Consider the following 16,803-nt stretch of genomic DNA (forward strand, 5'->3'; position numbering starts at 1 on the left):
TTTCCATCTGTATGTCCTGTAAGCATCTCTAACCCAACATGTTCAAACTGAACTCATTATCTTCTCCTCTAAATCTATCCCTTTTCCAAACTGTCCATCATCTTTCCACTTGTGTAGCGTATTTGGATAACACCATCCATCTAGTTGCCTATGGTACAAGGATAACACCAAACTTCTAGTTTCCTACAGTATAAGGATAACACCAAACTTCCAGTTGCCTATGGTACAAGGGTAACACCATCTTTCCAGTTGCCTATGGTACAAGGGTAACACCAAACTTTCAGTTTCCTATGGTAAAAGGGTAACACCAAACTTCTAGTTGCCTATGGTACAAGGGTAACACCAAACTTTCAGTTGCCTATGGTAAAAGGGTAACACCAAACTTCTAGTTGCCTATGGTATAAGGGTAACACCAAACTTTCAGTTGTCTATGGTAAAAGGGTAACACCAAACTTCTAGTTGCCTATGGCATAAGGGTAACACCAAACTTTCAGTTGTCTATGATAAAAGGGTAACACCAAACTTCCAGTTGCCTATGGTACAAGGGTAACACCATCTTTCCAGTTGCCTATGGTACAAGGGTAACACCAAACTTTCAGTTGCCTATGGTAAAAGGGTAACACCAAACTTCTAGTTGCCTATGGTATAAGGGTAACACCAAACTTTCAGTTGTCTATGGTAAAAGGGTAACACCAAACTTCTAGTTGCCTATGGCATAAGGGTAACACCAAACTTTCAGTTGTCTATGATAAAAGGGTAACATCAAACTTCCAGTTGCCTATGGCACAAGGGTAACACCAAACTTTCAGTTGTCTATGATAAAAGGGTAACATCAAACTTCCAGTTGCCTATGGTACAAGGGTAACACCATCTTTCCAGTTGCCTATGGCACAAGGGTAACACCAAACTTTCAGTTGTCTATGATAAAAGGGTAACATCAAACTTCCAGTTGCCTATGGTACAAGGGTAACACCATCTTTCCAGTTGCCTATGGTACAAGGGTAACACCAAACTTTCAGTTGCCTATGGTATAAGGGTAACACCAAACTTTCAGTTGTCTATGATAAAAGGGTAACATCAAACTTCCAGTTGCCTATGGTACAAGGGTAACACCATCTTTCCAGTTGCCTATGGTACAAGGGTAACACCAAACTTCCAGTTGCCTACGGTACAAGGGTAAGACCAAACTTCCAGTTGCTTACTGTACAAGAGTAACACCATCTTTCCAGTTACCTATGGTACAAGGGTAACACCATCTTTCCAGTTGCCTATGGTACAAGGGTAACACCAAACTTTCAGTTGCCTATGGTATAAGGGTAACACCAAACTTTCAGTTGTCTATGATAAAAGGGTAACATCAAACTTCCAGTTGCCTATGGTACAAGGGTAACACCATCTTTCCAGTTGCCTATGGTACAAGGGTAACACCAAACTTCCAGTTGCCTACGGTACAAGGGTAAGACCAAACTTCCAGTTGCTTACTGTACAAGAGTAACACCATCTTTCCAGTTACCTATGGTACAAGGGTAACACCATCTTTCCAGTTGCCTATGGTACAAGGGTAACACCAAACTTTCAGTTGCCTATGGTATAAGGGTAACACCAAACTTTCAGTTGTCTATGATAAAAGGGTAACATCAAACTTCCAGTTGCCTATGGTACAAGGGTAACACCATCTTTCCAGTTGCCTATGGTACAAGGGTAACACCAAACTTCCAGTTGCCTACGGTACAAGGGTAAGACCAAACTTCCAGTTGCTTACTGTACAAGAGTAACACCATCTTTCCAGTTACCTATGGTACAAGGGTAACACCATCTTTCCAGTTGCCTACAGTACAAGAGTAACACCAAACTTCCAGTTGCCTATGGTACAAGGGTAATGCCAGTTGCCCAGGTGCACAACCCAGGAGTCATTTAGAATACTCACACATCAAATCAATTGCCAAATCTTCTTGAATTTACTTCCACAATATCTCTCACATGTTTCTTCTCTACACTCATGGTCACCATCTTAATTCAAGTCTTTATTACCTCTCACCTAGATATGTGATTGTTACAGCTTTCTAATTGTTCTTCTTCAAGTCTTTCCCCCAATTGACCAATTTCCACATTGCTACCAAAATGATATTTCTAAAGCATAGATCTGATCATATCACTCCCTTAGTCAAACACCTATGTTCTCTAGGGTCAAATATAAACTCCTCTGTTTCGCATTTAGCATCATCCAAAAACCTGGCCCCATCCTACCTTCCCAGCTTTATTATTACTCCCCTTTATGCATTAAATAGTCTAGACAAATTGGCCCTCCTTCACACATGACTCTCCACTGCACATCGCTGAGTTTTTACAGTGGCTGTGCCCCATTCATAAAAAGTACTCTCACTCACTTCTACCAGATGGAAACCTTAATTTCCTTATGAGCTTGGCTCATGTTGCTTTCAACATGAGGGTTTTCTGTATCACCTGATTGCTGGTAGCTCCTCACCAAAATTACCTAATATTTATTTTGTACACATTTTATATGTTTAGGGTATTCCAAAGTTCTTAGTACAGTCTTAAGCTTTACTAGCTTAAGCCTTTGGGGATACTCATATCTATTTCTGTACATGCTTTCTTTCCCAATAGAATATAAGCTTCTTGAGGGCAGAAACTGTGACATTTTTGTCTTTGTATACTCAGTACCTAGCAGAGTACTAGAACATATCTGAGACATAATAAATTCTTGTTAGTCACCTGAATGAGTAGATTAACTCACCTGCCAGATTGTTTGTTTACTTGTCCTCTTTTCTCTCTTCATCCCTCCTTTCCTCTTTCCTTTTTATTTTTCTCTTTTACTCATTCTTACTGTATTTCTTTCCTTCACCCTTGTCTCTCCTATCTTTTGTTCCTTTTCTTTTCTTCTATTCTAGCTTTCTCTTGCCTTCATTCCATTTCTTCCTTTTCAAGTGTTGCCTGGTTTCCTCATTTACTTCTTTCATTTCCCCCTTTTCTTTCTTTCCTTTTTGCTCAACTGTTTTCTCTTGTCTTGTTTCCTGCCTTCTTCATTAACAGAAGGAAGGTTGACTTTTCAATAATGAAACTAAATCTAATCTCTCTCAAAAACAACTCAAAATTTGTAGTTAACAGAGAGGAACTTCCATACGGAATGAATGCGGATTTGACAAGTGAAGCTTGTTGAGATTAATAATAATAATAATAATATAAGCCATTATGGAACAAGTTAGGAAACCAGCCAAGTTCTTTCTATTTGTTCAAGTTGATTTTCATTGCTTGTGATTGCTAAAGATGTTTTGGAGGGCAGGGACTGCCTAAGACTTTTCACATCATTTAAAACACTGTCATGCTTAAAAAAATCCTCCCAATATTCCATCAAAATTAAGATGACAGAAATCTCAAAAACTAGAATGAGGTAGTCAAGCTCAGTTATTCTGACCACTTTTAGAGTAACTGGGAAAATTCTGTTAGAACTGAACAGGTGACAGGAAAACACAGAAAGGGAACTCAATGTCCCATTAGCATTAGCCATAGAATCTTGATAGTGGCCCATCATCAGATGTCTGAATGATGTCATTACTCTGAACTCTCTGCTAGGGGAAACAGGGCAATTATTTCTGGTCCTTTTATTTGTATTTTGACTTTGAAGAGTACTTGGAATCTTGCTATGGATTTAGTTTTCTTTGAGTGTGAAAAAGATTGTACAACTGTTTATGTATGTGTTTGTGTGCATGCATAAGTATGTGTTTTTTTCATGCTTAAAAAAAACCACTTCACTATGCTTAACAACTGGGTTCCATTATCTTGTGCATGATACTTTTTGGAATTTCTTTCATTTCTTGCTTTCCTTTTCCCTTTGTTCCTTTTATTCCCCTCCTCCCCATTTTTAGGGGGGGGAAGGGTTTACAATAAACCCCTATCTATGATCCTGATTCATTCCAACAATAAAAAAGTGAAATTGTTCCAAAGTGTTCTCTAACATTTGCTCATTTTTATGGGATCCAATGGAGCAAATGAAGGACAACTTTGGCTCAATTTGCTAAATTCCAAAAAGTAGTTAAGAGAATGGAAACTGGATGTTGGATGATGACCAATGAATGGAAGGATGGCTAGATGGGTGAAAGGAGGGGAACACCAATTTCAGATTCCTGTATCCATGCCTTGGAAAGTCATTCTCTTCTCTTGGTTTTAAATTTTATGAACCACCATTTCAAGAGTTCTCCCAGTCATAGCTTTTAGCTCTCAGTTGTACTATTTGTTTGGGTTCTCTTGATTAATTGCTTCCTCCCCACTATTTTCATATTAACTCTCAGTGATCCAAGGATTGCTAAACTATTTTGAGGATTCCATTATGTCTCACTTTTCCTTCTTCTTATTGTCAGTTTCTTAGCAGTGCTCATCCTGGAATGAGCCATGGATAGGAGAGGTAGAGAAATTCAGACGAGTCATGGATGCTAAATAGTAGCTCTGTTAAAAACTGGATATTAAATTAAAGGCAAACACAAGAGGGTCACTTCCCACAGGAAGTCTTTTGTGGTTCCTCTGAACATTAGTGCCCTCTTCCCCCTCAAGTTATCATGTATATACTTATCTGTTTCCATGTTGCATTCCCTCAGAATGTTTCTTAGGGAGGAAGATTTTATTCTTTATATATCTGGTCCCTAGCACTATGCTTGCTACATAACTGACTCTTAAATTATACTTTTTAGATTGAATTGGATTGCTCTCCCTTTCTTATGCCACCATGGATTATTGATTTTTCTGTATTTTAGCTTTTAACAGTATATTTTCACATAAATAAATAAATGTATACATATATACACACACACACAAACACACATATGCAATACATCAAGGACTAAGAATTCACTCTGTACTTGTAAAGAACAGAAATGTACCAATCAGGCCAACTGACCAATGGAAGGGACCATCATTGGCCGGGGCCTCTGAGGTCCAGCACTGCCATGTGATAACCTTCGACCCGTGTGATCCACCCTATCAGTCCGTCCGGCAGACGCTGGATTTCCTAAAAGCTGAAGACAAAACAACATAACAGAGTCACAAGTTTCACCATCATTAGGCTCAAGGACATTTGCAAAAGGTCATTTCGGTTGGGGAGCAGAAGCTCTAAAGGCAACTAAACTTAGCTTTTAACTGAAAGGTTAGCTGAAGCACCTAGAAGAGAAGCAGGCCAACATCAGTCTCCAATCAAGTCAGGTTTGGACATATCACACAAAATGATTCACATGGGTGCCATGTTTTGGGTCTGCTGTTGCTGTCCTTAAGGATTTGAACAAAAGTTGCAAAGGCTTGTATTCTGGCAGAATAAAATATAGTTTATCATTCCTTTAAAGAAAATTAGGTCTTGCCTATAGAGAGTTTGAATCCTAAGGTGTTATATATATTTGCATCTGTGTGTAACCATTGCATAGATTTCAGTAGATCTCATCTCTTTCCACTCAGTGTAGGGTAATGGAAAGATTCCTGAACTAGAAGGCAGGAGACCCAGATTCCAGTCCCATCCCTGCCATTAACTAAATATAGGACTTGGGGCAAGAGCCTTCCTCTTTCTGGTCTTCTTTTTTAAAAAAGGAGGAGGTAGGAACACCATAATCTATAGACCCGTCTATTTGGAGATCTATGATCCAATGATTCATTGACCTCTAGGGTTCCTTCCACACCTAAAACTTCATAGTTTTGAAAATTCAGAATTTTCCATACATATCCTTGGGACAAAGTTGTATATGTAAAGCTAATCTATATACATAAATATATTATATATAAATATATATATATATACAAATAAAACCTATGGACTGGAATTTCCTTTGCATGTTCAGAATTCTTGAGGCTAGCTCTTCTGGCAAACTTTTAAAATAAAATTCAGTGACTTATGACAAACTAAGGGGAACTCCTAGATCATTTCATTGCTTACTTAGGTGAAGAGTTCAAATTATTCCAAGGAAAAAGAAAAAGATGTGTAATGTTTTTCATGGTACCAATTTGAATAAAAGAGCTTATTATGAACAAAGGGAGGGTATGTTCAATATTATACTTCCTAAGCTGTGGGAAAATAATCCTGAATGTAGAGTAGTTAAGACCTTAAGACTTTTGACCTCCTGGACTGGTAGTAAAATCCTTGCTTGGTGATGATCTCATATTTAGCACCTATCTGTAGAAATATAATGGATCACATCAACTCAGGGTTGGGAGTAGGGAGGGATGGAATGGATGAATGAGGTTGGGGGAAGATTGAGACTAACCAGTTCAAAGTTTTACCTTCATTTCCATTCCGAGATGCAAGCTACAGGAGGGGGTGATCTGGAAAGAGGGTACCAGTTGGAGATGGATGGGAATGAATTCGATACAGTGGGTAGAGTGCTGGACATGTACCCAGGAGGACTTTGGTGTAAATACTACCTTTGACAACTACTGTGAGACCCTGGTCAAAATGTTTAAGCTCTCTGCATAAAATGAAGGGTTTGGGTTAAATGTCCTCCAAAGTTCATTCTGCCTCTTGGTCTCTGATCCTATGAAATATTATTCTACGAAACTTAATCTCTCTAAGCCTTAATTTACTCATTTGTCATAAGGAGGTAATAATATCCAGACTACCCACACCACACAGGGTTATTGTGAAGCAATAATGTTTGCAAAGTGCTTTGCAGGTTCTAAAGTGCTTTACAAATGCTAGCTGTTAATATTATTATTGGACACCTCTTCACGTGTTAGTAAACTCAGCTTCTTGGAATAGGTTAGAGAATTATCTTAGGTATTGAGTCCAAAGGTTAAAAAGGGATAGGAAATTCATTCTCGAATGGATGGCAGGAAGGGTAAGGGTAAGCAATACATAATCTCTCTTTTGAATTTTTCCCTTAAATTTTTTGAAGTCAAAGAATAAAAGCCAAATATTTCAATCTGCAATGATGTCGTCAGCAGCAGTCAAAACAACGGTGGTGGGTGTGTTGGGGAGGGGGGGAAAGCGCCAAGAAAGCCAAACTTTCCAATAATTCTAGTTCAGCTAACCCTTAATTAAAATTTAGATTCAGTTGTCCTTTAATAAAAGCAGCCATTGTAATTTGTTCTGTGGGAAAATCATCATTATAAGCAAAGTAAGGAGGTCTCGAGCATGGTAAGAAGCCTGCAAAATGATGAGGCTGAGGAAATTAAAGAAAAATGCATGAAGAATGGAAGGAGAGCCAGTGGGGGAAGTTCCCAAAGATGGACACTAAGAAATCAAAAGAAGAAAGAAAGAAAACGGATTGGTTTGGCAAGCAGATGTTAGAAGGGAAGTTTTACTTCACACACCAAAGAACCTTCTCCATCTCTGGGAGTTGATTTTGTAAGTGGGACAGCTGCCCTGCTGTCACTCATCTTGACCTTCCAGGCACAGCAAGGGTCTTCTGACTTGATGGGCTCACTGAAGTAACTCTTCCTGGGGCTAGTTCTCTCAGGGCCAGGTGTGCTCTCATTGCTCCTGATGACCTCACTGGGGGCAAACTGCTCTCCAAAGTCTTCCTCAATGCTGGTCTGCCGGGTCAGTGTTTTCCTACGGGCTAGAAGGGGCCTCGGACTTCTCCAGCATGAACAGGGGCTCCGGCCTTGGCAACAGGGGGGGCCGGCATGAGGGGACATATGGCCATGAACATTTCGGAAGCTAAACCGAGACTCCTCTTCCTCACTCCCGCAGTCAAGCCCACTGTCTGGGCTCCGGGTGAGGGACCGGCTAAATCTGCAACCTTTATCTTCAGGAGCAGAGTCCTCTGAGTGGTGGGCAAAGCCAGACAGCCTGTGCTTGGTAGGGAACCAGGTGGCATGTTGGGGTTTGTCTTCAATGCAGCACCTGGGGTACCTAGGCCCTCTGGGTCCTGGGGCTTTCATCTTATAGGACAACCCTAAACCTTGTTTGTGCAGCAGCTCGGAATAGTCTCCATCCTCTTCAGCTACTTCTGGGATACTGAAAAGTTTTTTACTGTGGTGGGTCTGTTGGGGAAATTCGGGCTGTTCCCAAAAAGTTGCATCGGTGGTGGTCCTATTGTCACAGCACTCCTTGAGTAGTATGGGATGTTAAACAAAACAGAGAACAAAACAGAAGAATAGGTGCAGGAGAAAAAGTGAACGTGAAAACAGAAAATGAGGCCAAAAAGAGAAAGAAAGAAAAATAAAGACAGAATTAGTTTTAGACGCGATGACGAACAGAAGGCATGCGGCTTACTCAGTGGAGGGGGAATGGCAGGCTCTGGATGAGTCTCTGAAAATAAAGACATGTTGAGAGTGTTGGAGAGAAGGCAGGAGGTCACAGTACAAACAGAGAGCAGGCATACTGATGCTTGAAGAGGAAGGAGCCAAAGCAGGCCATTAAGAGAGAGAAAGAGAGAGAGAGAGAGAGAGAGAGAGAGAGAGAGAGAGAATCAAAAGTGATGCCACAGAGAGAGGGGTTGGATGAGGGAGAGGATCTACGTTCTATGGGAATCAGAGCTAAGGGGAGTTCCAAAATTCAGTGCCTGAGAAAGATTCTTCCTCTGTGTTTTCCATGCTGACCAAGTATTGTGTAGGGGTTACACTTTCTATTCTGTTTTTCTCTGGACCAGGTGTGTTTGGCACCCACCATGAAAGGAGGCTTGCATCTTAGCCTACCTGGGTTGCTGGCCATATGTCCTGTTGGTTGGGACAAGCTTTATTTAGTGCCATTTCTTATTGGCAAAGGCACCTGCTGCAGGGTAAGCATTCCCAGGCTGGTATGCCACCATACCGAGGGACCCCCACCTGCTGATGACAAGATGGCGCCAGCAGCTTTTATCCCCCAGCTGAAAACTTCACCCAACCAAGAAGCCTGAGGGCTTGGATCTGACATCAAGCCCTCAACCAAATCTTGCTCCTAGACACCAGCCACCCCCGAGGAACAGAATACATACCGTGGAGAGAAGGGATGCACACTCGGAGAGGAGCAGCTGGAGAGAACATTCCATGTAGCTGTTTCTCAGACAGTAAATGAGAATGAATTTGCCTGTTAAATATGCAAAGTACCTCCATGTACTGGAGATTTCAGGATGGTGGGGATGGGTACCTTTGTGTGAGAATAATTTAGGAGAGGGACAAGTAAAGATTCCATTGGCTTTCTCTTGTGGGGAATTTCACCATCTTTTCCCCGGAGGGTTGTTTGTGATCATTCATTTTTTTTCACTTAGGAGTCCTTAGAGATTGGTGCATTTTATCACTCTTGAGAGACTCTGATGGGTGGGGAAGTAGCATCGTTTAACTGTATTGGACTACAGAAGATACATATGGAACAACTGGGCAGAAAGGCTATCAAGAGAAGTGTGAAAAACATCACCAGGTGCCATTTGCAGAAGAGCAAAGAAAAATTGAGGACATTGTTGGTTTTCCAAAGGCTCTCATTGAAAGAGCTTTAGTGCTCACAGGGGAAAGAAGTCAAGATTGCTTGGGTCAGCCAATAAGGAAAAGTGTACCATAGGATTTAGGATCATGGAAGAGTCACTGTATTTCAGACCTGGCAGAGACTTTAGAGCTCATTTAGACTAGCCCAAGTCTGAACAGGAACTCATTCTAGTATATTATCATCCCTTTAGTAGAGCATAAACTCTCTGAGAGCATGAGCTGTTGGGTCTTTGTCTTTGTATCCCCAGGGTCTATCACAGTGCCTGGCCCATAGTCAATACTTGGTAAATGCTGTTGAATTAAATTGTTGAACCACATGACTGAGGATTTAGGGCTGGAACAGTACCTCAAAGGTTGTTTACTCAACCCCCTCATCTTACAGATGAAGATGCTGAGACCCAAAGAAAGTTAAATGACTTGCCCCAAGGTCACATGGGTAATAAGAAGTAGAGCGGGGAGATGAACCCAATTTCCCTGGTTCCAAATTCTGTCCTTTGTTATCCAGCCTCTTCTTGAAGATCTCTAGCAAAGGGGAACTATAAAGGTTCCATTGAAATGTAAACTTTGGCCATTGATTTCATAATGTTAGGACCTTTCTTTGTGTAAAATTCATGATTCCTCCATAGCCCATGAGTGGAGAATCCTCATTTTCCCACTGCTTTGTACTTTAACTTTCATGGGATTTAGTAATAATAGACCATGCCAACACTGGCCAAATAAATAAAGATCAAAGCAAGGTATAAAGATATTTGACTTTTGCTCATATAGACCTTTTGTCATAGAAATTACAAAGGGAATTCCTGGTAGAATTTAAATTCCTTGGGGGAAGGAATCATTTCATTTTAGTCTTGTTATCCCCAATTGGAAACAGGGTGCCTGGTGCCCAGTAAGTAGCTACTCACTGAGTTTAATTGTGGCTGAATCAACCTCTGAAGTCTCTTCTAGTTTTGACAGTCTGGAGCAACAGGAAACACCAGCAGGAGAGAAGATCCCACCAAAGCCAGGACTTGACATTGTTACACTTAAAGGTCAGGAGGCATAATAATTTATGGAAGTAGCAATGCTGGGGATATCAATTTACATGAGCTATAGGGAGAATGTTTTCAAGATCTGGTCATGGCACTTTGTTTCAGGTCTACTCTATGAAAAGCATCGCTGATTTGGCCACCATATTGGAAGATGGATTGGTGTCTTCCATTCAAACCACATGAACCAGTGCTCTACTCTGGCTCATAGACTTTCACTGAAGAAATGGAAGAACTTAGTGGGTTATGCTGAGAGCAATGGAGAGGTTTCCACAAATAGGACAAAAATTCCCTAAAGTCTCCCGCAGAACTGACATACTTGGAATAGGGGCAGGGCAGCTCCAAGGAAAGGGAGTAGGACTATCTATTCTAGTAAGGGGGATAAAGGATCATCTCCCTATCCTGATATTATTTTTCTTTTTTATGGTTCTATGGTTTCTCTAATATAGGAACATTTCTTAGGATAGGGAGGGAACCCTCTGTCAATGCTGATTAGTATTTACTATTCAACTTTGGGTCTTAAAGAGTTACTTGAGATACTCAGAAGAATTCAGCAAGAGTTCCAGAGCCAGTATGAATCAGAGACAAGACTTAAGACCAGATACTCTTAGTTCCTAGGCCAGCTCTTTATCCATTACATCTTTTTTCCCCCCAGAAAATAACTCCCTGGCTCATACGGTTCCACTGATACGTCGTCACCTTTGGGACTAGGCTCTTCTTCCTCAATTGTCATGACCTATTTGGTCTTTTTCTCTTCTCCTATTGTAATGATATTATATAGCAGCATGCAAGAGATAGAAGTTTAGGGCTGAAAGTGAGGGGACTTACGTTCAATCCCCAGGATACTTGTTGCTCTTTCAAACTTAGGAAAATGTTTTAGCCTTTCTTGGCCTCATATAGAAAGTTTCCTCATATAGGAAATGACAGGATCATAGTAGATGACATCTGAGGTCCCTACTAGCTCGGAATCCTAAATGCTATGGAGTCAGAAGATCTGGGTTCAAATACCAACTCTAATGTGTACTGCCTGTTTGACGTTAGACAAGGCATAATTTTCCTGGGACTTATTTTCTTCCTTTGGAAAATAAGGGAGTTGGACTGGAAGGCATCTGAGTTTGCCTCTAAATCTTGATCCATGATCCTTTCTTTGGTCCTATGATTTCTCAGAGAGAGTCTTTGCCACATTCCTTCCTTCCTCAGTTCTTCAGATCGTGTAGAACTCTTCAGGGCCTGGAGCAACCTTCACCTCGCTTCCTCTACTTCCCTTTCAACTCTCATCTCCCCCTAGCAACTTAGCCAGACTATCCCAGTCCACTCTTCTCTGCCTTCTCTAAACACTGATACTTCTTACAATCTAGAAAAGTACTTAGATATTTAGTTTGTCCTGCTTTTTTATGAATAACCATCCAACATACAATAAATATTATTAAGCTCCATGTAGGGACATCTAGGTGGCACAATGGAAAAAATGCCATGCCTGGGGTCAGGAAGACCAGAGTTCAGATCCAGTCTTAGATACTTCTTAGCTGAGTGCCCCAATGGCAGGTCATTTAATCTGTCTGCCTCAGTTCCTCAATCACAAAATAGGATAATAATAGCATCTATTTCCCATGGTCATTGTGACAATCAAATGAGATGTTTGTGAAATACTTTCTTCCTTATTCCCTTCCCCCTTCCCTTTCTCCCTTCCTTCTTTTCTTCAGTGAAGGAAAAAAGGAAGAAAGGGATATGTGTGTGTACACACACACACACACACACACACAAACACTGAACTGCATTTCTAGGAGGGGTTTCTTCATCTTAGAGTTCCCTATCCTCATGAAATCACAGATCCAGTTTCCATTCCTACTCCACGTTCACTGAAGAGCTTTATGGAAGTATACACCAAAATGCCCTGGGACGACCAAGTAGGAAAGCTCATTATTCACTGGAGAGGGGAATGCCATCAAGGAAGGGCTTCATAGTAGAATGTGAATGTGAGGTCAGCTTTTAGGATGGGTTGGAATCTAGGAGGCAAAGAAAGGGTAGGACAACCAGGCACAAGAGAGGGCGCCCAAGGGTGGAAAAATACAGCGTGTGCTTAGACAGAAAAAAGAATGTAGAGTATGTGGATACAGGAATACAAGAAAAAGCTGGAAGGGTATAGTAGAATCAGGTGGTAGAAAGCTGAGTTTCAAGGAAAGAAGTTTGAACTGTCCATGAAAGGCAGTAAGAAGCCAATGAAAAGCTTTGATAGGAAGGATGGTGTGACTCAATCTCTCCACCTTATTTCTCCAGCTCCACAGAAAGCTCACAGAGGGCAGAAATGATGTATTACACCTCACTGCATCTCTAGTTGGGCACTCAGAGGTGACTGAGAAATACCTGCCCCTCCCACGACCCGAAAGGGAATTACTGATGAATTGAAGCAGAGATATCCATGTTATTCCAGATGCCAGTTCAATAGAAAGAAAGGAGTTGACTCAAGATGGAGCATTTACCTATGCAGTTTGTGGGACCATCTAGAACCAGGGTCATCAAACTGAGAAAAGGGGCAAAAAGAGAAAGAGAGATGCCCAATGAGAAAGGTCCAGCCTCAGTGCTGCTCCTTGCCACTGACCTTCAGAGTGTTGTGGGGGGTTCCACTGGACCGCCTCCTGCCCCCATCCTCCAGCTGCATTTCAGAATAAAGTTCCTCCTCATCTTCTTCCATAATGTCAGACAGGTCAGAGCCCCGGCTGCTCTCTGTGTGGTACTCCTCTCCATGACCATAGTGTGACTGCAGGACCAAAGTTGAGAGAATAGGATACTTACTTACTGAAAATGTGACCTTAGCTTTAAACCATAGAACTTCTCCCTTGCACTCAGCATGCTGGGGTTTCTCCAAAAACATAAATCTTTTGGGTTTTAGAGCTGAATAGTCACTTTGAGATCACTGAAGAGAAAACAGCCACTGGAGTCAAAGGCCATGGATTCAAATCCTGATTCTGATGTTTACAACCTGTGTGACCTAGGGTAAGTCACAATCTCTCTGGGTCTCAGTTTCCTCATCTATAAAGGAGATGATTGGATTAAGTGATCTCTGAGATCCTTTCTGGTTCTAGAGCTAGGGTCTTGAGGTCCAGTTGGACCACCACCATTTTATAGATGAGAAAATGAATCTTGGAGAGAAGGAGGGCACATAGATACAAGTGTCAAAATCAGGGTTGAAACCCAGATCTCTCAACTCCAGATCCAGTCATTTTTTTTCTGGCTCTACTATATACCAAAATGATTTTTTTGCATGTATTTCTTTTGGACATTTAAGAATACTTTTCTGTTGTGTGAGAAGGGCTACCTTGCATAGCACTTTGGCTTTTTCATGTATAATTCATGGAGCTCAGATCAAATGAATAAGCCTAGTGCTCAGCATAGTGCCTGGCACACACTCTGCACTTAATAATTGCTTGTTCCCTTCCCCTCTTTCCCAGAGAAACACTTGAATTCTGAAGAGGAGAATCTAGAAGATCTTGGAAATGAAGTCATGTAGCCACTCCATGTCAGAGGCAGGTCTTCCTGCTTCTATCCATGCACCCTTACTTTACATCAGGAGTTCCTAAACTTGGGTCTGTGCACTTCATTTTCCCTCCCTAATATTCTGATAACTTTATTTTTTAATCTAATTGTTTTCCTTTGTAATGCTGGTTGTTTGGTTGTTGTTTCTTTTTTTGGTCACATCTGACTTATTGTCATTTGGGGTTTTCTTGGCAAAGATACTGCCATTACCTTCTCCAGCTCACTTTATGGATGAGGAAACTGAAGTAGGCAGAGGTGAAATGACTTGCCCAGTTAGTGTCTGAGGCCAGATTTGAATCCAGGAAGATGAGTCTTCTTAACTCCTAGTCCAGTTTTCAATCTCCTGTAGCCCCAGCTCCTTCCATTAGTATAACTGGCCTTCCTGACCCCAGGGCTGGCACTACTTAGCTATCCTTTTGCAATACTGTGTAAGCCATTTATTTTGTAATCCATCAGAATGTGAGCTCCTTGAGATCAGGGATTGCCTTTTGCCTTTCTTTGTACCTTCAGAACTTGGCACAGTGCCTGGTTCATAGTGGATACTTAAGAAATGTCCGTTAATGGCTATGGTGTTTTATTTTATATATTTAAAAACATTATTCTGAGAAGGATCTATAGGCTTTATTAGATAACCAGAAGAGTCCATGATACAAAAAGGGTGAAGAACCCCTGGTTTAGGTTCACGAATGGTCAATTCCAAATAGTAAAAAAGAAAAATATTCATTCACAAGAAATCAGCTTCCATATTTCTCTACTTTTGCAGGTCAGTTAAAGATTGTTAAGCATCAGAGGTTCGAGTGGGGGGAAAATATCTAAATTCTTTGGCTAAAATGACCCTTTGGGGATGACTAGTGAAATCCAACCACCTTGGGAGTGGCCAGGTCCTTGCTGCCACGTAGAAATCATTAAGAACTAGCCATTGCCACCTACGTGGACGGCCCATTACCTGCTTGCCAAGCTCGGAGCCTTTCAGAAAATCATCCACAGAAGCTCCTCTCCTTTTGATGTCTGGTGAGTCATAGCCATCCTCTTCCTCCTCATCAGAGTTTGCATAATGCCCAGCCCTGCTCCTGTCTTCGAACAGGCTCCTTTTCTCCAACTTGTAAGGAAAACGAGAAGAAGCAAGTGAGGCAGGGCTAGTTATCTCTTGCAAGAATTAAAAAGAGAGGAGGTGTCAGTGTTAGTGATAAGAATAACATACCTTCATGTGCCATTTTAAGGTCTGCAAATTGTTTGAGTTACATGACCTCACTTGAGCCTCTTATTAACCAGGTCAGGGATGTGCTATTATTTCCCCCCGTTTTATTAATTAGGAAACAGGCTTAGACTTGCCAATGATCACACAAATAGTAAGCATTTGTGGCAGGATTTGAATGGAAGTCTTCCTGACCATATAGTCCAGCACCTTTGAGAAGGGTAAAGTGGTTCAGGTACTAGATTTGGAGACAGAAAAACCCGAGTTTAAAAACAGCTTCAGGAGGCAGCTGGGTGACTCAGTAGAGAGAGAGAGCAAGGCCTAGAGACAGGAGGTCCTGGGTTCAAATCTTGCCCCAGACACTTCCTGGCTTTGTGACCCTGGACAAGTCCCTTAACACCTATTTTCTAGCCCTTATGGCTCTTCTGCCTTAAAACTAATATATAGTATTGGTTCTAGGACAGAAGGTAGAGTTTTAAAAAATGAAAAACAGCCTCATATACTTATTGGGTGAGCCTGGGCAAATCACTAAATTTGTTTATCTCAGTTTTCCCATTTGCAGGAAAATGAGCTTGGACTGGATGATTTCTGAGGTCCTTCTAGGTCTGAGTCTATGATCCCAAGGATCTCCTTGGGGCTCTTTTTTTCATTTATGAATGGAAATGTTGGATATGATAATTGTAGCATCCCAGGTATATTATCATCTGAAAGTATCATTGATGCATTGATATTGTAACCTATGTACTCATACACCAGACTCAAGGTCATGCTACTTCTTGTTTATTGTATTTCCAAATCTTCAGTCCTGGGCAGGACATTAGCTGCTACAGGGTCCTAGCTTCCTCCTTGTTAGATCACATTCCATACCAAGTCACAGGTTTGATTAACCTCCTCTGTGATTACGCGATTGTCAATTGAGCCAATGTTAAATCACATATTCAGTAGCTACCTCCCACTCCACATTCCTTGATTCTCCAATAAAAGTTTGTGAACATGTACAGATCTCTCTCTATATATATAACACCATCAAAAGGAGCTTGCACGATGGAGCCCATATTGTTCAACTCTTTGTCTCCGAGTCTTTCTTTCTTCCTTTATTATGCTCTCTCTCTCTCTCTCTCTCTCTCTCTCTCTCTCTCTCTCTCTCTCTCTCTCTCTCTCTGTCTCTGTCTCTCTCTGTCTCTGTCTGTCTGTCTGTCTGTCTCTCCCTCCCCTATTTTCCCTCACATTTCAATTCTCCTTCTCTGGTGTCCACCCACAAATATATTAATTTGTGGCTGCAGGCCACTACAATAATGGATAGTGCCTGCTGAGGTCCTTTCTGGCTACAAGTCAATGATCCTAAGGAAGGACCTCGATGGGCCTGTTTGCTCATCTAGAAATGGAAATGTTGGCTAGATACCCTCTGAGGTCCCTTCCAAATCCAAGTCTATGATCCCATGGGTCTGTTTATTCATCTAGAAATGGAAATGCTGGACTAAATAACCTCTGAGCTTCCTTCCAGTTCCTATGACTTCGCTGACATCGAACTATCTTGAAGTTTCCAAAGGGATCTCAAAGGATGTGTTCTACTTTGCTTCTGAGCAGTTCTATCCATACTTCAGGACATACAAACAATAATAATGGCTGACAATTTTTAAATAATGCATCAAGGCT

General features: G+C 41.3%; 1 protein-coding gene across 4 annotated transcripts in view; it reads right to left on the reverse strand.

The window, feature by feature from the left end:
- RIMBP2 (RIMS binding protein 2) overlaps nucleotides 1-16,803 on the reverse strand; it is a 576,724-nt gene that overhangs the window by 26,188 nt on the left and 533,733 nt on the right. For 3 of the 4 annotated variants that reach the window (XM_056821914.1, XM_056821916.1, XM_056821915.1), the window contains exons 14-16: nucleotides 14,899-15,051; nucleotides 13,018-13,176; nucleotides 4,910-5,027 (exon numbers count right to left, since the gene is read on the reverse strand). In XM_056821914.1, coding sequence (XP_056677892.1) covers nucleotides 4,910-5,027; nucleotides 13,018-13,176; nucleotides 14,899-15,051 — 430 coding nt within the window. Of the gene's footprint in view, nucleotides 1-4,909; nucleotides 5,028-7,302; nucleotides 8,044-13,017; nucleotides 13,177-14,898; nucleotides 15,052-16,803 lie in introns of all 4 variants that reach the window. The other variant, XM_056821917.1, reaches the window with a different exon arrangement.

This window comes from Monodelphis domestica, chromosome 3 (assembly GCF_027887165.1).
Source record: "Monodelphis domestica isolate mMonDom1 chromosome 3, mMonDom1.pri, whole genome shotgun sequence".
In the NCBI taxonomy this organism is placed as follows: Eukaryota; Metazoa; Chordata; class Mammalia; order Didelphimorphia; family Didelphidae; genus Monodelphis; species Monodelphis domestica.